The sequence below is a fragment of the Chanodichthys erythropterus genome, chromosome 9 (assembly GCF_024489055.1).
Source record: "Chanodichthys erythropterus isolate Z2021 chromosome 9, ASM2448905v1, whole genome shotgun sequence".
In the NCBI taxonomy this organism is placed as follows: Eukaryota; Metazoa; Chordata; class Actinopteri; order Cypriniformes; family Xenocyprididae; genus Chanodichthys; species Chanodichthys erythropterus.
In genome coordinates, this window is record NC_090229.1 from 29,411,056 (window position 1) to 29,438,948 (window position 27,893).

Here is a 27,893-nt window from a genome sequence, read left to right on the forward strand (position 1 = left end):
ATATGCAGTGTTTTCAACCAAATAATGTTTATTTTAGATTTCAGACATTTAAATACACACGAGTACTAACAAAACAATATATTTAGAGTTTGTAAAATACACAATGGTGTCTATAGAAGCGGAAATAACAACCCTTTCCATTATAATTAGACGACACGTTTTATTCATATCAGATACACATTGTGAAAGTAACTTTAAAGCTTACTCTATTCTTCCCCAGTTCACCGACTCACTTACTTTCATGTATTTCGGGAGAAGTGGATAAATTCACGGGTTGTAAATCCAACAGATCCGATTCTCTGTGCGGCGCAAACTAACATGGCGGCGCCCATCGCGCATATGGCTCAACTAACATGATTGTTATAAAGGTGTTTAAACAGCAAAACACATCCACTTGCACATATTTGGCAATCGGAACATTAGATATTTCATGCTATAGTCAACAAATTTGTGAATATTTTGAATAACAAAGGAAAAATTAAATGAAAGCAGATTATCATCATACAGTGCTGCGGTGTGTCACATAACAAGCAATGACGCGTCACCATGGAAACCATAAAGTGATATGTTCTAAATAACGGTCGCTTCAAAAAACTCACGCTGGGGGGTCAGCCAGAATATTTAAAACTTACGTGCGAAAGGGTTAATCCTACTATTAATGAGCAGTAATTAGGAGTTTATTGAGGTAAACGTTATTTATTTGATGGTTAGTTAATAGAGAGAATTCGACCCCTAATCTAACGTGTGACCAAAAAATAGGATTTTTAATTAACTAAAAATAGGAATTAAATATTGGAATTGTTTTTGCTCTGTATATAGAGGCTTTTCAGGAAATATGTTTTCCTAGAAGGGGGAGACACACTTGACTATCACAGTACAGGGTTTACAGCAGCTGTTATAGGGGGCTGGGTGGGCAAGCCCTGGAGACATTTCCTAGCCACAATGAAGTGGAAACAATGCACATGCATACACATCTCACATTCATACATAGTCATGTACACTAGACACCACAGGAGAGAGAAATCTTTGTTGTTTTTTTACATTTTGAGTTTTGTGGAAATAATAGTCCCACTATGAATTGAAGGCACTTGTTGTGCATTATTTTTTCATTATAGCATTAAGCATTATTGGTAATTCTTTACATATAGTTTCAAATTATAGTGAGAGTCATATATATATATATATATATATATATATATATATATATATATATATATATATATATATATATATATATATATATATATATAATTGCCATGTGCCATTTTATTTCATTTGATATCACAAATGTAAAGCTATTTTTTTTCGAGGACATGAGGTACAAGCTGCTAAAACGACGACAGACATCATGTGAAGAGTAAAAATGTCGTGGTGGAAACCAAAAGCTAGAAGCGGTGAGAAAGGAACAACTTAAAGTCATTCTGAACGACTTCAATCTCCAAATGCTTGAAGCAGTGAGTTCACTGGTGTCAGGTAGCCCATTTCCACAAACAAATCACATTATTCAGCGTATAGCTCACCAACTTACGAGTACATTGAGTAAAATTTGATCAGCCCTGTGATGTCTGAAGCCCTTTTACGTAAACTGTGTACTTCGTTTTTTCGTACACCGTGACCAGGTCTCCAGTGAGTTTTATTTAACACGGGGGCAGCTCGAACATTATGTCTCGCAAAATGTAATAAGGCAAAATGAGCATTTTGAGTATTTTTAGTGCAGTGTATTATGAATGTTGCCCTTGCAGACATTCAAATAATGACAGATGGAAGATAATGAAATGAGCATTTTGAAATACACAAAATGAGCATTTTGAGTATTTTTAGTGCAGTGTATTATGAATGTTGCCCTTGCAGACATTCAAATAATGACAGATGGAAGATAATGGCACTGTGTTTTGTTTAACGGGAAGTCAACATTTTGCTGCACTGTGCAGCTGATGGGTACATAATGTGTTGCCGGCAGAAACACGCAAACGAAGCCACAATGATTGCTTTGTGTTTCAGTGAGCACATTGAGAAAGGGTTGAAACCCTGCGTGAGAAAGAACTTTATAAGGACACTTGTTGCCTTTTTTTTTTTTTTTGCAAACAAATGTGTGTCAATTGTATATTACTGCTGTAGAAGCTAAATATGGATTTATTGTTGTCCATAAATTTGATGCTACCTCTACATTAACTTGTATGGGTGAGAATGAGGTGGTTTCTGTAGTGTTTTTTGGCAAGTGTTAGGGCCCCTCTGTTGCTTCTCTAACACCCCCAGGAGCTGATAAACTTTATCACTGAAACGCAACACTTCCGCCTTTGAGGAGAAACTGTTTACGACCTAAAGAGAGCAAGCGCAGCCAATGCTCAAAGCGAAGGCGAGATAGTAAGCAAACACTTGACAGAAAACCTCAATTACTTCATGAAAATGAGAGATACATTTTTGGTTCTTTATCAGGATTTCACAAACTGTATCAAACAAACAAACAATTGCTCAACTACACTGTAAAAAATAATTTTTGGTTTAACTTAAAAAAGTAAGTTACCTTGCCTTAAAATGTTGAGTTCATTGAAATTAAAAAAATTTGTGTTAATACAATGAAGGTGATTGATTTAATCAACAGAAACTCAAAATATGATGTTATCTGAACTACATTAATTATCTAAGTTGATTTGACAAAAAGAAAAAATGTTGTGTTAACAAATCATTTTATATATATATATATATATATATTTATTTATTTATTTTATTTTATTTTATTTTTTTTACAGTGGAACCTAAGTTTATGAGCAGAGAAAAAAAATGACATGGGAGCCAATGGCTCCTAAAATGAAAAATATTTGAGACAAGCTGACAAATTACACGATCACTTGATTAAGATGGTTATTATATAATAATTTCATTTAAATAATAATTTAAATTATATAATAATAATATTTTTATTATAAAATATCATTGTAAATTCATCACATTTTTTTTTATTAGTCAGTAAAAAGATTCAGTGAAGTAAAGTATCAGACATACATAAAAAAAAATAACAGCGTACAGTGTTACAGTCTGTTGTGAATGATTAACAAGTAAGCCGTTTCAATCTTGAAAATCTTAACAGACTTTTTAAAAAGTTCCTATACATAAATTAATCTTCTTGTGAATCAGACTTCATGGCATATGTTGTTTGTCATTGCGTGCAATAAACATGCAGACTACCAGGATGTTCTTTAATAAAACCTACCTAATATGTATGCACACACAAGTTTTCCTTGACCATCACCAGTGGCGACTACATGTTCAAATATAATGCAAATCTTTATTGTTGTCGCACTTTCAACTATTTTAGTCACAGTCTGGATCCCCTGTTTCATTAGTTCAATGTTTTTGCATCATAGTGTTGGTTTGTGCTCCATTTTGGCAAATTATCTGTAAGTATCAAAGGTCAGAAAACATAGCCGTGAACGCATGCCTTACTCCTCTAACACATTTGCATACTAAAAATCATAGACTGTTTTGAGTGGAACACATCCAGTTGTTCTTTGCTGATATTTGGCCAAAAGAAATAAATTGCGTTCACCTATCCATGCAAAGTGCAAGTAGGATGGACACATCAAAAGTAAAGTTTTGTTGGGAAAATAATCAAATGAGTTAATGCAGGAGACTAGACAGGGCAAAAATTATCTACACTGCTGAGCATTCTCTCTGCATTACTCCATAGGATTACAATGTTCTACAGTTGTTGTTTTTTTTGAAAATGGAACAGCTTTAAATCAGGATATTCTTTCATATCGAGCAAGCCTGGAAATTTCCATTCGCTGAATTAAAAAAAAAATAATAATTCGTCATGCCGTATGACATTCTACAAATTAGGATGTCAGTTCCATCTGATCATGACTCCACTGATTGAAAAACCATTTGCAAATCGTGCTGTACGGCTGTCTGACACCTGTGTGTGTGTATTTTCCTGGAGCCTGACTTTACAAACAGGTGCTTAATCACTGAATAGGTTTATGAGGAAGAGCACAATACAGCTGACAAGCCGAGGCTGGTATAATGGCTTATCTGCTCTCATCGCCTTCATTGCTGTAACAGTGGGGCACCATGTTTCCACAGATCAGAGGTTTATCGCCACCATCAGCTACTGGTATCGCTCTCTGGCTACTGTTGGTCTTTACAAGAAAGGGTAGCTAAGATTGGCTCTTGATTGATAAATAACTGAGTGGCACAACAGGTTTCGGTCTGAGATTTCAAATCAAGGAGCGGCACGACAGAGGGAGTTAAAAACCTCTCTTTTTTTCTCTGTTCCATTTAAAGGGATACTTCAGCTACAGCAATTTAAAATGGTCATCATTTACTCACCCTCATGTCGTTCGAAATTTACATTACTTGTTTCTTCCGTTACATGCAAAAAGAGATATTTTTAAGAAGCTATTGGTTAATCTTTTCCATGTAATAACAATGACCAAGTTTACAGGCACTCTAATAATGCTATTATAATTCAACTTTATCTCATGTCAATGCAATACTTGTGAATAGCAAATCCTAATCATAATAACCCTAGTGAAAAAAAGTATACCAAAATGTATTTAAAATATGTATTTCATATTAAGTATAGTACAAATCCCTTAACATATTTACTGACACATCACTTGAGAATTACAGATATAAATAGTATAATTACACTTTATTTGGAGTATTTCTTTATTGCACAATGCACATTTCTTAAAGGGGACCTTTCTCAAGATGTAATATATGTCTCTGGTGTCCCTAGAATGTGTCTGTGAAGTTTGAGCTTAAACAGATAATTTATAATAGCTTGTCAAATTTTTTGTCAAAATATTTGGGTGTGAGCAAAAACACTGCATTTTTGTGCGTGTCAAAGGTGTTATAAACAAATACCTTATAAAAGTTAATTTTGCATAATAAGTCCCCTTTAAAGGGTTAGTTCACCCAAAAATTTAATTTCTGTCATTAATAATTAATAATAACCTGTAAGACCTTTGTTTGTCTTCGGAACACAAATTGAGTCCAGACCACATTCAAAGTCCAGAAAAGTAGTAAAGACATCATTAAAATAGTCACTGTGACTACAGTGGTTCAACCTTAATGTTATGAAACATTAATTCATGTTAATGTTACGAGCTATACTTTTTGTGAGCAAAAACGAAACAAAAATAACAACTTAATTCGACAAATTCATTTCTCCTCTGTCATTCTCTTACGCTATTTTCGTTGCAGCGTTCACACTGTCAAAACTGCGTACGAGACTGACAGGGTAGAGAAGAAATTGTTGAATTAAGTCGTCATTTTTGTTTTGTTTTTGCGCACAAAAAGTATTCTCGTCACTTCATGATATTAAGGTTGAACCACTGTAGTCACGTTAAATATTTTAACGATGTCTTTAATACCTTTCTGGACCTTTAATGACAGTAATTACATTGCTTTCTATGGAAGATAATAAATAAATAAAAAACCTTGGATTTCATCAAAAATATCTTAATTTGTGTTCTGAAGATGAACAAAGGTCTTACAGGTGTGCAATGAGGGCATGACAGAATTTAAATTTTTGGGTGAACTAAACCCTTTATTAAGCCTAAAATGTGTTTTAATCTCTATACTAGCAAAGTATATTAGTGTTTTAAATACTATAATAGTGTGATAATATACAAGATTTTTAAAGTGTGCTTAAAGTATACTTGCAATAGTTTAATTTTAGCACAAATATACTACGAAGTATATCTTTAGTTAGACCTCAGCACTACTTCTAGATAACTAAAGTGCATTAGATACAAAATTACGTAGTTGTTCCAATTTAGCAGACTTTAAGTAGGACTATATCAATTTAGTATATACCAAAAGTACAATAGCTGGGCATTTATATTAAGTAAATACATATGAAAATGCATTTGTAGTATACTTAGCATAAAATAAATGTATTTCAAAAACATGTTGGTATATTTTATTTTTTACTAGGGAAGATATGTAGTGTATGCCAATTTTAATATCAATAAACAGGCATGTAAACAGTATAATCAATCTATTCCACTCTGACCAAAATGTGCAAGTGAAGTACACAGATGATGTTGTCATGCAAAGATTCGTAAACATGGCGGTAAAGAAGGCCTCACTTTTTTGGAGTACTGAACAAATTTAGTTCACGTTGTGCGACATGAATATATTGCAGTATAGCGTATTGATGTCGAAAATGTCGTCAAAAAAAGTGGAAAATTTTTTAAGCACAATACCGAAAAAAAATATCTGTAAGTGTTTTGCATTTGACGTGAGTAGATTAAATCTACTGCACAAGTTCATAATTTGTGAGATGCTTTGGAGATGTGAATAATGGTGATAAAAATAAGCACCATTATCTTAACGAATAATCAGAATAATGAAAAATACCTCAAAATTGTCATTAAAACATCTTACAAGTCCTTACTCTGATTATTGGAAATAACCACAATCACAGGCCAGTGTATGGAGACCAAGCAGGATCCAAAAACACCTTAAATGCATCAGTCCATATGACTATATTCAAAGTTTTCTTGAAAATAATATAAAGCTATGTTCACAAATAATTCTCTTTTCGTTGAAAGGGCAGATCCAGTTCCAAAAACTTGTGTGAATGATTCGTTCAGCAATCAGACTGATATGATTCTCAGCTCATTGTAACTGAACATTTTATATATATTATACCTTTATGCTGCTTTTGCATCCATTAAACATAATGAAAGTGAGTAATGAATAATTATATTGAATTACTGTACAATTATAATAATTCTATTTTTTGAATGAACTATTCCTTTGAAATGTACACAAATCACATATAACAAAACATTAATATTTGATTAATGAATATGCCCAGATGGCCTTTGGTTACCGAGTAACACCCTCTGTACATGTGCATTGAGCCATATGTTGTACATCAGCACACAAATGCCTACAAATGATTGCTCTATCATTCTCGGTGAATGAAAAAAAAAGAGCTGGAGCAAAAGAAAGAATGACAGAAAAAAGTACAGACAGAATAACAGAATAAGCAATGAGGTAATTCTCTGCAACAGGATATGAACTCAATATGGAAAAGAGCTCTTTTAGCCACAATATAGAGCAAATCAGCAAGATCTAGCAATCCCTATATCTGCCTTCTATGAGATGACCTCACCGTTATTCTCATTTCAGGAGATGATCCCTTTCTGAGGCCACCTGAGTCTAAGCATGTAACTTTTTTTTATCAACAGAGGCTGTGGCATCCGTTTAGTTTATATGGTAAAAGTTTCTTTTTAAATTTACAACAAGCTAGTTGAACCCTCATGTTCTGTTGAGATTGACTTGTTTTTCTTACCCCAATGATGTATGTGTAAAATAATAATTGTAATGTTGAGTTTAACTCAACACTGAGATTCTATTAGTAATATAATATAATATACATTTTAAAATATTGAAGTGTTATTTCTCAGTTTTAACACAAATTAGACGTGCAATTTCAGAAATGTGACTGGTACTAGTAACATTACTTCTCCATGCATTCTTAAAGGGGTCCTTGATTTTGATTTCACTTTTTTAACTTTAGTTAGTGTGTTGCTGTTTGAGCATAAACAATATCTGCAAAGTTATGATGCTCAAAGTTCAATGCAAAGGGAGATATTTTATTTTACAGAAATTGCTTTTTAAGGACTACAATAAGTTTCTTCCCGAGTTGGTGACATCACAAACCCCAAAATGTACATAAACACTGCCCCTGAGAACACGCAACAAAGGGGGTGAGGCCATATTGGGCTGTTTTAGAGAAGAGGAAGAGTTGTTGTAGCCATGCCATCATTTTATCCGGACTGCTTCACAAACGAGGGTCAATTCAATGCTGGATTTGCACAAAAGATTAACATGATGGAACATGCTAGCCGATGAGTTGAATCAACTCCACAGCAACTATATAAATTTATCCACTAACCATTCAGAAACGTCCAGTTGAATTCTAAAAGTTCTAACTTCTTCCTGAGTCTCTCCATCAGTGTCTCTGGTTTGAACAATGTAAGGCTAAACGCCATTACTGACAACTGTTATTTTGGCTGTGTGAGATTCTCCAGCTTTGTTGTTGTTGAGCAACCGAAGTGCAAGCTGTTAAAGCTCCGCCCACTTCTGGAAAGCAGGCTGGGAGCAGCAGCTCCTTTGCAATTAAAGGGACACACACAAAAACAGCGTGTTTTTGTTCACAAATAGGGACAAATTTGACAAGCTATAACAAATGATCAGTCGGGTATTTTGAGCTGAAACTTCACAGACACATTCTGAAACTATATTACATCATGTAAAAGTGGCGTTATAGTTCCCTTTTGAAAATAAAGGCTCTTTATTGGCATAAATGGTTCCATGAAGAACATTTAACATCCATGGAACCTTTCTAATGCACAAAAAATCCTTTATAGTGGAAAAAGTTTCTTCAGATTATTAAAATGTTCTTCAAGCTTATTCTATTCTTTTAAAGGTGCCATCGAATTGAAAATTGAATTTACCTCGGCATAGTTGAATAACAAGAGTTCAGTACATGGAAATTACATACAGTGAGTCTCAAACTCCATTGTTTCCTCCTCCTTATATAAATCTCATTTGTTTAAAAGGCCTCTGAAGAACAGGCGAATCTCAACATAACACCGTCTGTTACGTAACAGTCAGGGTGTACGCCCCCAGTGTTTGCATATGCCAGCCCATGTTCAAGGCATTCGACAAGGGCAGGATGTCTGGATCTGTGTACAGCTGAATCATCAGACTTTATGCAGGTGAGCAAGCAAGGACAACAGCGAAAAATGGCAGATGGAGCGATAATAACTGACATGATCCATGATATCATAATATTTTTAGTGATGTTTGTAAATTGTCTTTCTTAATGTTTCGTTAGCATTTTGCTAATGTACTGTTAAATGTTGTTAAAGTTACCATCGTTTCTTACTGTATTCACAGAGACAAGAGAGCCGTCGCTATTTTCAATTTTAAACACTTGCAGTCTGTATAATTCAACAGTGTAGCATTAGCCGTTAGCCACGGAGCACTAACTCATTCAGAATCAAATGTAAACATCCAAATAAATACCATACTTACATAATCATCATCATGACGAACACTTTGTAAAGATCCATTTTGAGGGTTATATTGGCTGTGTGAACTTTGTTTATGCAATGATAGAGTCGAGAGCTCGGGAGGGGGCGGAGAGAGCGCAATTTAAAGGGGCCGCAGCGTGAATCGGCGCATTTCTAATTATGTCTCAAATAGGCAGTTAAAAAAAATTAGCTGCAACTTCACAGACACATTCAGGGGACACCTTAGACTTATATTACATCTTGTAAAAAACGTTCGATGGCACCTTTAAGAACTTTTCACTAAAAAGTTCTTTGGGGAGCCCAAAATGGTGGTTGTATGGCATTCGCTATGAAACTTCTCTTTTGGGACCTTTAATTTTAAAAGTTTGGGGTCACATTGGCTTCAGCAAAAACACATTGTTGACAAATGTAACAAATCTAACTAAAGCAATAGTGGGAGACAGTAAGAGAAATTCATATTTATATTACAATATATCATACGCAGTTATTAAACTGTTAAAATGGCTTTGAAGTCTCTCCACAACAGACCATGGGAACATTATGTTAACAAAGGACTTTAATAATAACAATTCCATATTTGCATACAACTTTTCAGGAAGCTGCACTTAAATCAGGAAAAAAAAAATCTCCTTAACCTTGTCCAGTGCTGCACAGTGGAGATATAAAATGATAAGCTATAAAATACAAAAGTATGAAATATAAGATATATACTATATGTCTTTTTACAGTAACATCCTGTGCAGAAACACATTTCTTTTCTCAAATAACCCTGGGTGACTTCTAACAACAGGATCTGGCAAGAGGATCATGAGATGTCCACAGGTACAAAGTGTACAGCTGCAGGTCGGAACGTGAATGTTGGGAAGTAAATTTCACTGCCATCACAATACTGATACATCTGATCAAATAAACAAATCAATGCATCTTAACCTTTTGTCACCTATATGCATCAAGCTCTGTTGGCATGAAGTGCATGTTTAGTAATGCACTGGTTCATCCATAATATGGGCTTCTTGATTCATGCATTTGATTTGACACTGAACTCAATGACCTCTACTAGTAGCAGACAACTGAATTGGAGATCACATTATAGATCCATTAAAGCTTATTACATGCAAAGCATCACAGGAGCTTGTTCCAAAAAGTCATCTGAAACTTTGAGAGTTGCCTTGGTGAACAAATATTTGTTGAAATTGGAGGATGCAAATTGTGATATTTGAGCGAACAGCTAGAAAATTAAAAAAAAATAAAAAGCGAGGGATGTCACGATGTTAAAAGGATGATTCAGGTTGTTGAAAAAGGATTTGCAGAGCGTCAGAAAGATGTGGTTTCGCTTGTTTTGGATGTCGTGCTGAGATCAGAGTTCTCCTCGTACAGACAAGATGGCCTTTTAAACAGCAGGAGAATAATAACTCAGACAGCCGCGAACGTCACATTCTGTTATTGAATCGAATACACAGTACTTTTAAAACCTCAGGAATAAAAGAGCGTAAAAGCAGTGTCAAAGTGTGCAATAGTGTACCTGAAGAGGTTTTTCTTTCCAAAGAAGAGATCTATGGCCCCATACCCATATCAACACCTTGAGATGCTTTGGAAATTTCTTTTGGAAATGTCACGTATACAGCAGGCGAGGGGGGTGGGGGCAGTGGAGTAAATGTTTCCCACGGTTCAGTTGCAACAAATAAAGCTCTTTTCTAGACTTTTGACAGCTAAAAGGAAATTCCACCAGTTTTTCAAAATGTCCTCAATATGTTGGTGCGCAGATGTAAACAAGGCCACTTTGTATTAGGCACCTCACTATTCGTTGGTCATTTGAACAACAGCTTTGGGGGAAAAGAAGTAAAAGAAAAGATTATAAAATACCTAATGAGATGTAAAGGAAGCTGTCACATTAAACCAGAAAGATATTAATTGTTTACAGGTAATTATTAAAGACTATATTGTTGCAAAACCTTCTGGCTTCACCACACTGAAGCACATAATACATTTAAAGACAGCACCCTGAAGACTGGATAAAACAATTAGACACATGTACTTTATATATATGTTATATATATATATATATATATATATATATATATATATATATATATATATATATATATATATATATATATATATATGTATATATATATATATATATATATATATATATATATATATATATATATATATATATATATATATATATATATATATATATATATATACTTTATATGCATGTTGCCATGGGAGGTGATACTATAAGGAGGATTATGCATAACTTATTCTGCTTTACTCTTATTACCTCAATACCTTAACCTCAATGCAAGGCTTTAAATGTCTTTTTGTCTTGTTTTCCAGAATAAATATTAAAACATAGTTTACACTAAAATATTGAAAATCAAAAGACTTTTCAACCCAACTTTTAAGAAGGAGTTCAACCCCATACAAAATATTGTCCAGTTTGACATAAATGCATCTATAAATTGGAAATTATATTGATTATTGGTTATTAATAGCCATTTACCTTGGCTATAATTTGAAAGTAATAATTTTTAACATTTGATCAACATTACTGGACACATTTCTGTAGTACTAATACTAATTGTCACATATAACAGATTTACTTAAAAACATATGATTTTTAATGACCAATAAATAATAAAATCATTACTTTAAACACTTTGCATCAATATTTTTAATAGTTACAGCATCATTATTAAAAGTATCAATGATTCAAGTTCGATCCTCCCATACCTAATTCAAGTTTCTCTAAAAACCAGTTGTTTTACAGACTCTTATACAATTTTACTTATGAACTAAATCTGTTATTTATGGAATGTTAAGATATTTTTACTATAAAAAGACAAATGATGTAGAAAAGAAGAAATAAAATGTATATCTATTGGTTTGGGTCACATTTTTTGGTGATTCTTGTCTAGCGTCTACAGCATAGAAATACTGTGCATGAGAGCAATACTTAATTTCCTGTGGGATGGCAAATAAACTCACCAAAATTAGTTTAAGCTGTCATTGGCTCAGAGCTTAATTCAATCTTTGGTGACATGATTTGCATAGCTGGTTGCGAATAATCATACTGTTACTTTCTCAGCTGTGCTCCACTCTCTCATTCTGCCAAAACAGCTACGTAATGAAGTCAATAGCTCTGCCTTTCCAAATTTTTCATGAGAGGCAAGAGTCAAGTTTTCACATCAAAAGTAGAGAGGAGCAGCTGCTCCCGTCTCGCAGATTGGTTTGCCACATTTTATTACAATTATGATACAGTGTGATTTTTGAGTCTGTGGCCAGCAGCTGTGTGGATTATAGCCCGTTTATGAGGTGATGACATTCACACCGGAGCCTCGTTCACACTGACCTAGATTTTATTGCTGGAGTTTGCCAAATGTCAGTATTACTGGTGGCATGTTGGATGGCTAATAGTGGGCATAGCTTTTGAAAATCGAACAATACTAAATATTATTTGCTTAAAAACTTGAGCCTTATTGATGAGGCAGGAGGGTTCATAAGACAAAAAAAAAAAAAAGTTGGCTGCCCCATGGTATGATTATAGAGCGAACATTGATAACTCGGTCATTCGGCATGCAACGCCGATTGCACACTCACCGAAAACATGTACCAGCAAGGTTGTTTTTGCAAAGTACACAAGATAACTTGCTGGTACATGTGTCGATGAGCGTGCAATCAGCGTTTCAATTACGAATGACCGAGTGTTTAGAGTTCGCTCTAAAATTGTATCATGGGGTTGAACCTTATTGGCATAGCTGGATGGTTCATAAGACAAAGAAAAGTTGGCAAACACTGCCCCATGGTATGATTTTAGAGCGAACATTGATAACTCGGTCATTCGCCATGCAACGTCGATCGCACGCTCATTGAAACATGTACCAGCAAGGTTGTTTTTGTCTTTGTACATTGCAGAGCTGAAAACCAGTGGGTAAGAACCTCGATGTTCTGCTTCTGTGAGGCTTTCAGTCTGTTTTTAAAGTTTTGCCTGTGATTAATGTCTCAGAGGTATATAGTATATCAAATCAGTTAAGGCTCATTCAGTTCAGAAAAGGAACTTGGGGAAAAAATGCAGAATGCCTCTGTAGGATAAGCACTGGAGGTCAAAGGGCAGCTCTGTGGTTCTGCTATGCTATGATGTATTAAAAATGGAAAAATTACCATAGAAACTGGATTGGCAGATGGGCCGAGTGGAAATATTTATTCAAACTGTTGTCATTCAGCTACCGATGTTTAAACAGCTTTGTGTCTGCTCTACAAAAATATTAAATAACATTTGATGGACTTGGACTAGGATTACCAAGAACTTCTTTTAGAAATATTTGTTCAGAACAAACTTAAAGGGATAGTTTTCCCCAAAATGTAAATTCTGTTATAATTTACTTACCCTTGTTCCAAACCTGTATGACTTTTTCTCTTTTGGGGAAATATTTCAGTGGTTTTGGTTCATACAATGAAAGTCAAAGGGTCCAAAACAACACTAAGCCTCTCAATCATATAAGCATAACTTTCAAAATATTCTTCCAAAAAGTAAATTTAAACAGATATTTAAGTGAACTCTTAATGATCAAATATGTACAAATATACAATTCATAAAACAAAATTTGCTGACTTTGTTATCATACGCCTCAATCTATCTAGCTTTTGTTCAAGCCATTCTTGCAGAGGCCTGTAATAGATTAAGTGTAAAAGCGAATAAAACTTAAGAGAACATTTGTCGATTGTGAGGTCAGCTCCTCAACCATGCCAATACTGCGGTTTGACTAAGTGGCTGAAATTATATCAGTGTTCTGAACTCTAACCTCAAGGCTTAACAGTTCATTTACGATTAAACTGTGTAGATTAGACGGACAACAGGAACATTATAATGCTGTTGGATCTAAAGGACCTTTTGGTCATGTAACTGTTCGGTACAGCTGGTACTGGAGCATGAAATCAGCCTTGGAAGAGCTCCATTTTGCTGAATGATGAGACAAAGCTACATCATTGGAAGCACATAATCGGAATACGATGTCGTATTACTCAAAATGACAGGACAAACATTTATGTACACATTTAATGACACCAAATTTCCTTGACAAAAGAGATGGATGTGTCTGTGACAGAAAGAAAACAAACGAGAATTGGATTGCCATGAACTCAGCTGATGGAACAGATGATTGGGCTGAACTAGGGCCAACAAGCTGAGATTGGATCATGTAGGGTTTTTTTGGAGAAGGCCATATCTGGATGAAATGCTCAACAAAAGTGTCACCCAGACCTGTCAAGACTTAGTTCCCAGTGTAGCACTCACTTCCTTGATATTTGTAGAAAGCCTTTTCCTTCGATACTGGACAATGTCAATCGTCAATGCTTGTTAGCACACATAGGCGTTTTTCTCATGAGAAACCAAAGGCTGAAAAAAATATAAATGGAGGTTGTTGTTTCTTACACTTGTATGTAGCATCTATGAGAAGAATTCCTTGTACTGTACATGAAAGGCCTTCTGGACATCCAAAGACGGGTTTGATAAATAGGCTAAAGCTGAACAGGATACTGATATTCCACCCACAGTACAAGCTAAACCTTTCTATTTAGCCTGATATAAATCATGCTTTCCACTCCTGGTCTACATTTTATTACAATGGAGACCTCATTTCCCCTCAGGCACTGTGTGTGACAGGTATTGTGCTAAATAAATGACTGTGATTCATCTAAAATGGAAACACTATGGCCAGTCAGGGTTAACTGCAGTAAATCAAGGTGAAACTCAAAGGAGAGTAGATATGAGAGTGCATATGTGACTGCGTTATGCTTTATACAGTAAACTCTATTTTATTTTTATAGGTGTGGTCAGAGTGACTATATTTAGTGAGAACATTATTTGCATGTTACCATGCTGGAGTTCATATTCAAGCATAAAAAATACAAACAAACAGTGTGTGCATATGTTGGATTGGGGAAAACAAGTTTTTCTAGTTTTCAAATTGTGCCATAAAATACTATGCTGAGGTGCTGTACAAGTGACTGGCAGTACGGTTTAATCAAATGACATTAGTTAATGCATTAAGTGTCATGAAATAACAACAACCCCACAACCTTACATGACATGTGGTTTGGAAAATGCATGGATGAACTTAACCACAGTTGATAACACTTTAAAATAATTACAAAACAAAATATTCACCAAAAAATGAAAATTCTGTCATCATTTACTCTGTATGATTTTCTTTCGGTGGCCATTGACTTCCATAGTAGGAAAAAAATGGAAGTCAATGGCTACTGTCAACTGTCTGGTGAAAAACATTCTTCAAAATATCTTCTTATGTGTTTAACAGAAAAAGGAACTCATACAGGTTTGGAACAACATAAGGGTGAGTAAATGGTGACAGAATTTTTTATTTTCAACTATGCCTTTAAATTGCACACAGTTAAAATGTTATTCAAGTACATGTGCTGTAGCTAGTATGCTAGTCTACACATGAAAATAAGTGTACTTTTTTAAAGGATGACAAAAGATTAAAGGGTTATTTCACCCAAAAATGAAAAGAATGTCATTTATTACTCACCTTCATGTCATTCTACACCCGTAAGACCTTCGTTCATCTTCAGAACACAAATTAAGGCATTTTTGATGTAATCCAATGGTTCAGTGAAGCCTCTATTGCCAGCAATATCAATGAACCTCTCAAGATCCAGAAATTAACTAAAGCGTATTTAAAACAGTTCATGTGAGTACAGTGGTTCTACCTTAATATTATAAAGTGACGAGAATACATTTGTGTGCCAAAAAAACTAAAAAATGACTTTTTAACAATATCTAGTGACGGGCGATTTCAAAACACTGCTTCGAAGCTTTACAAATCTTTTGTTTCAAATCAGTGGTTATTTTTTTTATTTTATTTTTTATTTTTTTGGTGCACAAAAAGTATTCTCGTCACTTTATAATATTAAGGCAGAACCACTGTACTCACATGTTTTAAATATGTCTAATATATAAACATTTCTGGATCTTGAGAGGTTCAGTGACATTGCTGGTAATAGAGGCCTCACTGAGCCATCGGATTTCATCAAAAATATCTTAATTTGTGTTCCGAAGATGAACGAAGGTCTTACATGTGTAGAACGACATGAGGGTCAATAATAAATGACATAATTTTCATTTCTGGGTGAACTAACCCTTTAACATAATTTTAAATTTTAAAGTTAAACTTTATATTTGATATTATTACAAAGAGCATTTTAAAGTGTACTTGAGTGTTCTAAGAAACATACGAGTTTGATGTCTTTAAATACACTTAGGTTGCCTTTTATTTAATTAATGTTAATATTTTAATTATTATTAAGTACAGATTAAGCTTCACAAGGGGAACCTTATTGCAAAGTGGTACCATTTCTGTTTAAAATGACAGTTTGAAAAGTGGAAAACTGGCAGGAAGATGATAAAGTTGATGGCTGAATAGCATTACCTTCTAATCAACTCTGCAATGGAAATGAAACTCTGGCTAAGACTCTGCGGTCTTCTTTTCACTGTCCTCATACGGATATAGATGGCGGCAGACAAACAGATGCTGCGCATTCTGTCAGAGCATCAGAAACTAAAGGTTAAAAATATCCCTTGGTCCTTTGATTCTTTATGAGGTAAACAGAAATGAATCCATAACAGAGTGAGAGAGATGAATGAGATGAATGATTTGGGTGCCACTATAAAACTATTCTGATAAGCAGACATGGCCAACAGGATTTAATAATAGAGTGGATATGGATATTGAAATAAAAAAAATGTGCATTTATGTCATGACATGCATTCGATGATTAATTGGAATAATTATCCTGGGAATAGTACACCCCCAATTTGAAATTATAACATAACAGACCCCTTTGACCCCTGCAGTGTCAGGTAACTCCCAAACCTCTCTGTTTTAATGAATAGCTTTGTAAAAAAAACAGCAGTGGAAGCATGACAGGAGGGAACGGCTCGAGCTGAGTTAGCGAGATCACAAACGAAGAAATTCAAAACGTGTTCCAGGTGGCCTTTCTGGGCATGGCAGCAAGGCCAGATGCGATTAAAATATTTTCAGGTCATCAATCATTGAAGTTCACCATGTTTTACATCTGACATTTCATTGGACTATTTTCCCAAATAAAGTGGTGTCCAATATAGAGCTAGAAATGGCCAATATAACCATCTACCTTTACTCAGAAAAATATATTTTAAACTAAATATACAGTTTTTGAAAGTTGGGAAAATATCCCCGTGTTTCACACTTAACAGCTTTTTGCAGACTAACCTGAAAGCACTGGCCAAATTCGAAACAGAAGCAAGGCTGTGCTGCCACTTACCTCGGCAGCTAGGGTGAAGTGTGCTTCCGGCAGATGAGGCTAATGGTGGCCAAGGACGGGGCTATGTATTGTTTAATATAGCAGTATGGACAATGCATCATGGAGATTATTCCATTTTGGAACTCGCAGTGAAACACTAGCCTTGGTGTCTGTGAAAAGCGTTATGTACATAAACACCAATATCATGGATCATGTTAGGATGTCAATCAAAGCGGATGGTGCATGTCAAGGTTAGAAAACAATATTGCAACAGTAGATGCCCAAAATTCAATAAAGGTTTGTCCTGGATTTCACCTGTGGGTTCACTATAGAGAAAATAAAACTGAAAAAGTGGACAGTCCCTGTTGCACGTTATAATATTTGGAAACATAACTCAGCTTCATAAAGCAATTGAGACTAAAACCACTCAATGAAATCTGGCTTAACTGACTGAAAACCAATGGGAAACCAATATTTATGACTCTGCAATTTAAAACGAACAGAAAATGTAATGCAGCTACTGCACCTTTCAATTATAAAGAGCCAATTGTAATCACATCACTCTAGAATGATTTTTAAACTTTTACTCAAACTTTATATTAGTGTCCTTAACTATGCACTTACATATAAATAGATAGATAGATAGATAGATAGATAGATAGATAGATAGATAGATAGATAGATAGATAGATAGATAGATAGATAGATAGATAGATAGATGATAGATAGATAGATAGATAGATAGATAGATGATAGATAGATGATAGATAGATAGATAGATAGATAGATAGATGATAGATAGATGATAGATAGATAGATAGATAGATAGATAGATAGATAGATAGATAGATAGATAGATAGATAGATAGATAGATAGATAGAGATAGAGATAGATATATATATATACACACACACACACACTATATTGCCAAAAATATTGGGACACCCCTCCAAATAATTGAATTCAGGTGTTTCAATCACATCCATGGCCACAGGTGTTTAAAATCCAGCACCTAGGAATGCAGACTGCTTCTACAAACATTTGTAAAAGAATGGGTCGCTCTCAGGAGCTCAGTGAATTCAAGCGTGGTACCGTAATAGGTTGCCACCTGTGCAATAAGTCCATTCATGAAATTTCCTCACTAATAAATATTCCACGGTCAACTGTTAGTGGTATCATAACAAAGTGGAAGCAATTAGGAACAACAGCAATTCAGTCACAAAGTGGTAGGCCACGTAAAATCACAGAGCATGGTCAGCGCATGCTGAGGCACACAGTGCGCAGAAGTCGCCAATTTTCTGCAGAGTCAATAGCTACAGACCTCCAAACTTCGTGTGGCCTTCAGATTAGCTCAAGAACAGTGCGTAGAGAGCTTCATGGAATGGGCTTCCGTGGCCGAGCAGCTGCATTGAGTGGAGACGTGTTCTCTGGAGTGACGAATCACGCTTCTCTGTCTGGCAATTAGATGGACGAGTCTGGGATTGGTGGTTGCCAGGAGAACGGTACTTACCTGACTGCATTGTGCCAAGTGTAAAATTTGGTGGAGGGGGGGATTATGGTATGGGGTTGTTTTTCAGGGGTTGGGCTTGGCCCCTTAGTTTCAGTGAAAGGAACTCTTAATGCTTCATTATACCAAGACATTTTGGACAATTTCATGCTCCCAAGTTTGTGGGAACAGTTTGAGGATGGCCCCTTCCTGTTCCAACATGACTGCGCACCGGTGCACAAAGCAAGGTCCATAAAGACATGGATGAGTGAGTTTGGTGTGGAGGAATTTGACTGGCCTGCACAGAGTCCTGACCTCAACCCGATAGAACATCTTTGGGATGAATTAGAGCGGAGACTGCAAGCCAGGCCTTCTCATCCAACATCACTGCCTGACCTCACAAATGCGCTTCTATAAGAACGGTCAAAAATTACCATAAACACACCCCTAAACCTTGTGGAAAGCCTTCCCAGAAGAGTTGAAGCTGTAATAGCTGCAAAGGGTGGGCCAACTCCATCACGTCTCCACTAATATATAATATATATTATATTGAAGTCACGGTTCGGTACAGTTTTTGGTACAGCAGGTGGAGAGAAAACTAAACATAAAATTGCTTTTTTTTATTATTAAACAGAGGTTTACTGAACAAATTGTGTTTTTGTCTTTAAATATATTAAATGAAATTAAAACTAAAAGTTTCTTAAGGATAAAAAAATGATCTCTGTTAATGCTATAAACTAGCCTATGTAGGGAGCCCTAACTTGAAAGAAGCCCAAACTATTAGCCTAAATTCAATTGCTTTTTATTTTTAGATAAAATAATCAACACTCAAATAACAAATTGTATGCAAACCTGTAAGCTGCACCTAAGGCAGTTTTTGCATTAACTTCTAAATGTTTTTACTCCAATTCGTTGTTGAAATATAATCATTTCTACACAGTGGCTGTTATTTTAACATCAGATTTATTTAAACATACATTAAATAGCCTAATCAGGATATCACTAAAAGATTAAGTAAAATAATGAATACATTGGCTAATACAGTGCGTATATTAAGCGAAAGAGTTCATTTCTCTAGCGAACTAACAAGCTGTGAACACTGAATGGCTTTTCTGAGGTAAATGCATCATGACATATTGTTGAATACGGACGCTTTCATTGTCTTTCCACCGTTGAAACACTGAATGAGCGATTACATGAGATATGACCGTTTCAGTAAGTTGTACTGAATCTTGCAACATACCTTCAGATGTTCTTTCATGTTTATTCTGTAACTAGTATTAAGGAGGAAGAGATGAACACATTCACTTGCGCTCGCGCTGCCGGTTGAACTGAGGCGCCTGTACAGTGATCTGTCAGCCCACATCAAAGCACGTCAAAATGGCATTTTCTGTTTAAACTTCATGATTTCGTGGACAGAATTTGAAGGATAACACTTTGTTTCTTATCGAAAGTAACAAAACGCAGAGCTTATTGCGGTTATTGGTGGTGAATATTGGTTGCAATGTAATGCTTCGGTACACACGTGCACCGTACCGAAAGCCCTGTATCGAAACGGTTCGGTACAAATACGTGTACCGTTACACCCCTAATATATATATAAATTGTACCTAAATATATTTATATCTTATTGTGTGTAGAGTTCTCAAAAGTGCTGACATTTTTAAAATGTGATGCTTTGAGCGCTGAGTGGTAATAATTCGTAAACATCTCTGATTGTGCCACTACAATGATCAACGCACGGGAGCATTTGAATTTGAAAGCGTTTTGAAAGCGGTAGCGTTTGAAAGCGGGCGTCTATCAATGGACTGGTCCATGATAGACGCCTGCTTTCAAACGCTCCAGTGCATATATTTGTGTAAGCGCTCGGTGAAGAGCATCAATGATGACTATTTACAATGTTATTGAAGCGTTGATCATTGAAACCAATCACAGATATATCCAATGAGCGTGTCAACAATGGCCAATCAGAAGTGTTTACAAATCTGCCAACAGTGCTCAAAGCGTCACATTTTTTAAGTGTTACAAGATCCGTCAGAAGGAATTACTATCCAAAACCTTACAAAAAAACTCAAATCTATAATGATTAATTATATTTTTGATATAGAAGATGTAGATAATTTAAAAACATCCACTTTGTCAAATGATTATTTTAAATGTCAATACATAGTAGTTAAAGATACTTGATATAAAATGGCACCAAAATGTCTTATTCCATTGTATTCTGACTATTATTAAACCGAGAACCTTTACCTAGGAAATGTATCCGGTCATCTTATATTCTATCACGCTGCCCCCTTGAGGATCGAGCGGTGGGCCGGGCACTCTCAGAACATTTCTCATTTTGTTTTTTCCTCTTCCCTCAGATAGCACATAAATGCTCAGTATTGTTTATGTGTTCCTGTGGAGACATGTACAGTAGTGAAGATAGGATCAGAATCTCAGGCATTTAAAGCGAAAGAAAATAGTGGAGAAGAGGTAGGGCTCACAACAGTGTGACGAGGTTAAATAGAGGGTGCTATGAAATGAGGGATGCTTAACTGAGAATATCATTGGCAAAAGTATCACTCAACCAGCCAGTCTTCATTGGAGAAAGGCAGAGGAGATTGACAATGGAATAGGATTGAGACAAGTCGTAGGCCGGTCTAAAACCTGCTTTAGTCATGTAACATATGCACTATAACTGCTGCGCCCACAGATCCAACCGTCAAGTCAATTCAAATTAGCAGAATGTCTACCATCTGTGACAGATTAACCACCAAACCAATGTTTAATGCACATATTTTTATGAAGTTAGACCAGTTTGCACTCCTAGCTCATTTGCTGCCCTAGGCAAGATGAAACATGACCCAAAAACTGAAAGATGACACCGGGTTCAAATTCTAACATACACTACTAACATAATGTTTTTGAAAACAGTCTCTTATGCTCACCATGGCTGTATTTATTAGATCAAAAATACAGAAAAAAATAATATTGTGGAATATTATTACAATTATAATAACTGTTTTTCTTATCATTTAAAATGTAATTTATTCCTGTGATGGCAAAGCTGCATTTTCAACATCATTACTCCAGTTTTTAGTGTCACATGATCCTTCAGAAATCATTCTAATATGCTGATTTGGTGCTCAAGAATCATTTCTTATTATTGTCAAGTCACCTTTATTTATTTAGCACTTTATACAAAGCAGCTTTAAAGAGATAACAGGAATATGATTCAGAGTTCATTTCAGCAACCAGCTAAGTGTCCTCAACTAAGTAAGCCAGATACTGTCAATGTTGAAAACAGCTGCTTAATATTTTTGTGGAAACCATGATGCATTGTTTACAGGATTCTTTCATTGATAAAAAGTAAAAAGAACAGCCTTCATTTGAATAAAATGTTTTGCAACAATGTAAAAGTCTTTGCTGTCACTTTTGATCAGTTTAATGAATTTTTGCAGTATAAAAGTATTTTCTTTAAAAAAATAAATAAATAAATCTTACTAACTGAATTTAGTAATCAGTGGCCAGCATCCATTAAGATGCCATAGCTGTTTAGATTTATTATCAAATGCATATATCTGTGTCCCCTCGGTTTGAGTGGAAGGAATCTGCCATATTCAACACATTTTTAAAGCTAAGAAACCAGGAATTTGGGAACTGGCATGCAACAGGGGAAGGGGGTACTAGTCCATCCAAATAGCATTTGACAAGCTAATGCCTTTTACAAGCCAGTGACTGTCAGAATAAAATTTGCATTTAGACATGCAGCCAATGTCTTTGCCAATGTCGCCGTTCATACGGAGTTTAACAGTGTGGACAGCTTTGACCACTTATATCTTACCGCTTAAAGGGTTAGTTCACCCAAAAATGAAAATTCTGTCAATAATTACTCTCCCTCGTATCGTTCCAAACTCGTAAGACTTTCGTTCTTCTTCGGGACACAAATGAAGGTCTTTTTGAAGAAATATGACAGCTTTCTGTCCCTCCATAGACAGCTACACAACTGACACTTTGACGCTTCTAAAAGTTCATAAAGAGATTGTAAAACTAATCCATATGAATTGATCGGTTTAGTCCAATTTTCTGAAGAGACACGATTGCTGAACCATTTCAATTTAGGCTTTTATTCACATATAAACATTCATCAACTCACTGCTTCTTTTCAAATGTCTAAACATGTTGTTTTGTACAAGTTTTGTAACCCTTAAAGGTGAAGTGTGTAGTTTCAGTTTATATATATACTATAATATATATATATACACCGGTATATATATAACACTCCCCCATCCTTTATTGGTCAGAAACAGATAGTACCACCCCAATCTTGGTTGATCTAATGTTTCTGTATCAGACAATGTTTCATAGCACCTGAAAATGGTTCTTATAGATGTTTCCACGTATTCAGCTAGAGTAAGATAAACTATTTAACAAGTTACAAAATGTATTGAAAAACATTTACATGCTTCAACTTTAACTCTATCTGATCTTTTTTTTATTTCTTTCCTCCAGCTGTAACCTAGAGGAGCAGGATGGCTGAGAGTCTTTTGCATGGTTGAAAGAAAAGGACGCTGAGGAAGAAACAGGGAAAAGGACTGACTTACATCACAGTTGGCAGGACTTCCCCAGCAGAGACCACAAGGGCCCAGCAAAACATCCATGAAGCCATCAGGGGAGCCTGCTCCAAAAATGAAAGACAGAAGGGTGCAAAGTTATAAACATAGAGAGGCAAGCGCTGAGAGAACTTTCTCACAAACAACCCGTCTATGGAGAGAACGACTGAACTTGTACTGCTCATGGAGGAGTGTAATGGCGAGGAGAACTGGAGTGATCCACTTCAGCCCAGTTTGGTCTAGTTTGTTTGGCAAAAAAACTAATCAGACCTGTAGGTCCTCCAACATGTGTTTTAGTGCTATGTTCTGAGTATGGACTTCTTCAAATACATGGACACAATAACTTTGAATAGACTTTCCAAGCACAGTGTTTTTTTTTTTGTTTGTTTGTTTTTTGGGTTTTTTTAATGAAAAGTTTAGATTTTGTACAATATCCTATACTAAATTATTATTATTTATTTTACTCCCCACATTTTAGCTGTGAATGTGTAAAATGCCTGCCACATTAATATTTCTGTGTTGTACAGGTTCAGTAGTCCACTGATTTTTCCCAGTCCAGCCACCTCAATATAAGCTACAAGATTTCGCGTTCCAGCATCCATCTACACCGCAAGCAAACCTGAACTCTCCCGAGAACGTCGAGAGCGGGTAGACAGCTTCACCAATTTGAATGGGATCATTCAAATATGGTTGCTGTGTAAAAGTGTAAACTGTTGTAAAAAGCAGAGGAAGGCCAACTCTTCACTCACTCAAAATTAGGGATGCATGATATTAAAATTCTGGTTGATACTGATAAACCAGAAGAATAGCCAATGTTACAATTCTACACTATTTTGTGTAAATAAATAAAAACTAAAATCAATAGTGAAATGATAATATACAGTATGGATAACTGATATCCATTTTGAGATTTTCTGAAGATTAAATTAAAGTTAACTTTAAATGAGTGTTAGATGACAGAAAATGTAATAATGTATATGCAATTATATATCTAAAACCAATAAATTTGAAAATAAAAACATCTAATATCATCCGATAATCGATATATCATGCATCCCTGCTCAAAAAAAATATTTTTAACTTTGATCCTCATCAGATTTATCTGTTTTGCTGGCTCATGTTCAATGCTGCTATTTTACAGTTTATTTCAGAAATTCAGAAAAAAATAAAATAAATAAATAAAAGCTTTACACTCCTCCAACCATTACAATATACAGAACTCTACGCACAATAGTTTTTATTATTATTATTATTATTATTATTATTATTATAGGCCTACAAGATAAGCAAGCACCTGAACCTCATATTCCAGAATGTATTTTTGACATAGGGAACACATTCACCTATTTGTTGTATAACATCACTTTCTATGCTTAATGTGATACTAGCCAAAAAATCTAGTTTTTTAATTTTTCCTGTTTGCACAGATCGCAATGCCATCTCATACCAAGTCTAAACATACTGCATCCTCTTTCATTGATTTCCTCTGTAACGGCAGTTGACCAAAATGCCCTTCTAGCAAGGATTTGACAGTTGTGACAACTCTATAATATCCAATGGTGGAGTTTCAATGTTATGTTAACAGGACAAATATGAGAACAGGATTTTAGGTACATTTGTTTTGTTTGTTTTTCAGGTTTTTTATCAGGTACAGTGGTAGAGATAAATGTATTATTTAAGAGAGACTACAAAGGGAAACCAAAAATTAAATGTCAGATGAATACTTATTGATATTAAATACATTTTAAGCAAGATCAGTCTACCTTTCAAACTCTGTATATAAAATTGTGTGTAATTGTATGTATGTGAGGCAAAAGAATGTTTGCGCTGACAGAAATGCTCAAAATTCTGAAATTAAAAAAAAAAAAAAAAAAAAAATCTCTTAAAGATATTATATTCATTATGTGGGCTCAGAATGAGTGTAGTGTGAGAAAGATGGTTTAAGTCATTGCATCTAAATGACAAGACAATGTCACCACTGATTTAGAATTTAAATGTGCACTTAGCTTTTTCCTATTAAAAAAAAGAAAAAAAAGACGAATAACACTTTTGAAATCAGTTTATAAATGTACACTTCCACATGAAGATTACATTCATCCCTTATGAAAAAATAATTATATTTAATTGTGTTGAATGTGCATTTGTAGTGTACATATTACTAACTAACTTAAGTACAAACTTATATTTGGTAACCTAAACCCTAACACCTAACCCTAACCTAACAGTCTTCTAATATTTTAATGAGTTAGTTGAAATGTAGTTGCAAAGTGACTTATAGGTAGTGAGTAGAAAGTTAGTAAAGTTGATAATCGAAATAAAGTGTAACCTTATATGTAAAAAATGTACTTGCAGACAATATAATATTAATGAAATAAAATGCCACTTAAAGGATTAGTCCACTTTTAAATAAACTTTTCCTGATAATTTACTCACCCCCATGTCATCCAAGATGTCCATGTCTTTCTTTCTTCAGTTGAAAAGAAATTAAAGTTTTTGATGAAAACATTCCAGGATTTTTTTTCCATATAGTGGACTTCAATGGGCATCAAACAGTTGAAGGTCAAAGTTAGTTTCACTGCAGCTTCAAATTGTTCTACACAATCCCAGATGAGAAATAATGGACTTATCTAGAGAAACAATCACTCATTTTGTAAAAAAAAAAACATTTTAACCATAAATGCTCATCTTTAACTAGCTCTCTTCTTCTTCTTCTTCTCTATCACACTGCTAAGTTTATTATTTCCCTCCACAGGTCAAAGTTTGAACACAATTGTCATATACAATATGCTAGTTCAATAGTATATAAAAATTAGTTCAAACTTTGACCTGTGGAGGGCAGTAATACACTTAGCTGTGTCTACACTGCCGGAATTCTAATAGAGAAGAAGAAGAGAGCTAGTTCAAGATGAGCATTTATGGTTAAAACGTATATAATTTTATTTATTTTTTAGAAAATAAGCAATGGTTTCTCTAGATAAGACCCTTATTTCTCATCTGGGATCACATAGAATGCTTTGAATCTGCAATGAAATTGTAATTTTGACCTTCAACCATTTGGTGCCCATTGAAGTCCACTATATGGAGAAAAATCCTGGAATGTTTTTATCAAAAACTTCAAAAAAAAATTATTTTCGACTGAAGAAAGAAGGACATTGACATCTTGGATGACATGGGGGTGAGTAAATTATCATGAAAATTTTGTTTAAAAGTGAACTAATCCTTTAAGTGTACTTAAAGAGAGTACACTTTCATGACTGTCTATTGCTTAAAGGGATAGTTCAACCAAAAATGAAAATGATCCCATGATTTACTCACCATCAAGCCATCCTAGATTTATATGACTGTCTTCTTTCAAACGAACACAATTGGAGATTTAAAAATATCCTTAGTCCTCCAAGGTTTATAATGGTTGTGAATGGCGTCCCAAATTCTAAAGACAAAAATAATGCATCTGTCCATAAAAAAAATGAATCCATATAACTCCAGGGGGGTAATAAAGGACTTCTGAGGTGAATCGATGCATTTGTGTAAGAAAATTATCCATATTTAAAACTTTGTAAAGTAAAATAATGAGCTTCCAGCGCAACAGTCACACACATTCGACGTACGCCGAAAAAGCGTTAACTTCGACGTAGTACACAATGCCATGATGTTCTACACAATGACAAGTTGTTTTTTTTTGTTTTTGTTTTTTTTGTTTTGTTTTGTTTTGTTTTGTTTTTTTTTTGTTTCTTACACAAATGAATTTGGGCCCCCATTCACAACCATTATAAACCTTGGAGGACTAAGTATATTCTCTGATTGTATTCATCTGAAAGAAGATAGTCATATACACCTAGGATGATTTAAGGGTGAGTAAATCATGTGATAATAAAATTTTTTGGGTGAACTATCCCGTTAAGTACTTTAAAAAAAAAAAAAAAAAAAAAAAAAAAAAAGTGCACTTTGTAATAACTTCAAATGAATGTTTTACTTCAAAGTATTTTTTAAGTAAGTAATTTTTAAATCATTACATTTTAAAAAATTTTGTCAAGTTTTAGAGAAGAACACTTATTTTGGTCTGTTGACTAACATACTACTGTAAGTATATGTAAAGTACTTGATTATAATTTTATCTATAGTGTATTATTTGCTATTACATTTAAAAGTTATTATACTTTAAAATGTACTAAATTGCAGCTTCATCCAAACAAATGTGTAATTACAAATATATTTAAATACATGGCATACAAGTTTCAATAGAAATGGCATTAAAGTTTATTTTAGTTTACCACAAACATCTATATTCAGCAGTACACTTTAACCACATTACAAAGACAATAGAGGTAATTATGGAATTACATATAAAGATGTACTCAGGTCCACAAAAAAAAAATTAAATAATTGCATTTAATATATATTTAAACTATAATATATTTACATTTAATTGTAAATAACAT

At 34.6% G+C, this 27,893-nt stretch overlaps 1 protein-coding gene across 1 annotated transcript in view; it reads left to right on the forward strand.

Annotated features, from left to right (window-relative positions):
• adrb3a (adrenoceptor beta 3a) overlaps nucleotides 1–25,352 on the forward strand; it is a 29,036-nt gene extending 3,684 nt beyond the window's left edge. Inside the window, exon 2 of the mRNA XM_067395254.1 lies at nucleotides 23,354–25,352. Within this exon, the coding sequence (XP_067251355.1) occupies nucleotides 23,354–23,381 (28 nt within the window). The 3' untranslated portion in view covers nucleotides 23,382–25,352. The remainder of the gene's footprint in view (nucleotides 1–23,353) is intronic.
• Nucleotides 25,353–27,893: the final 2,541 nt, after the last annotated feature.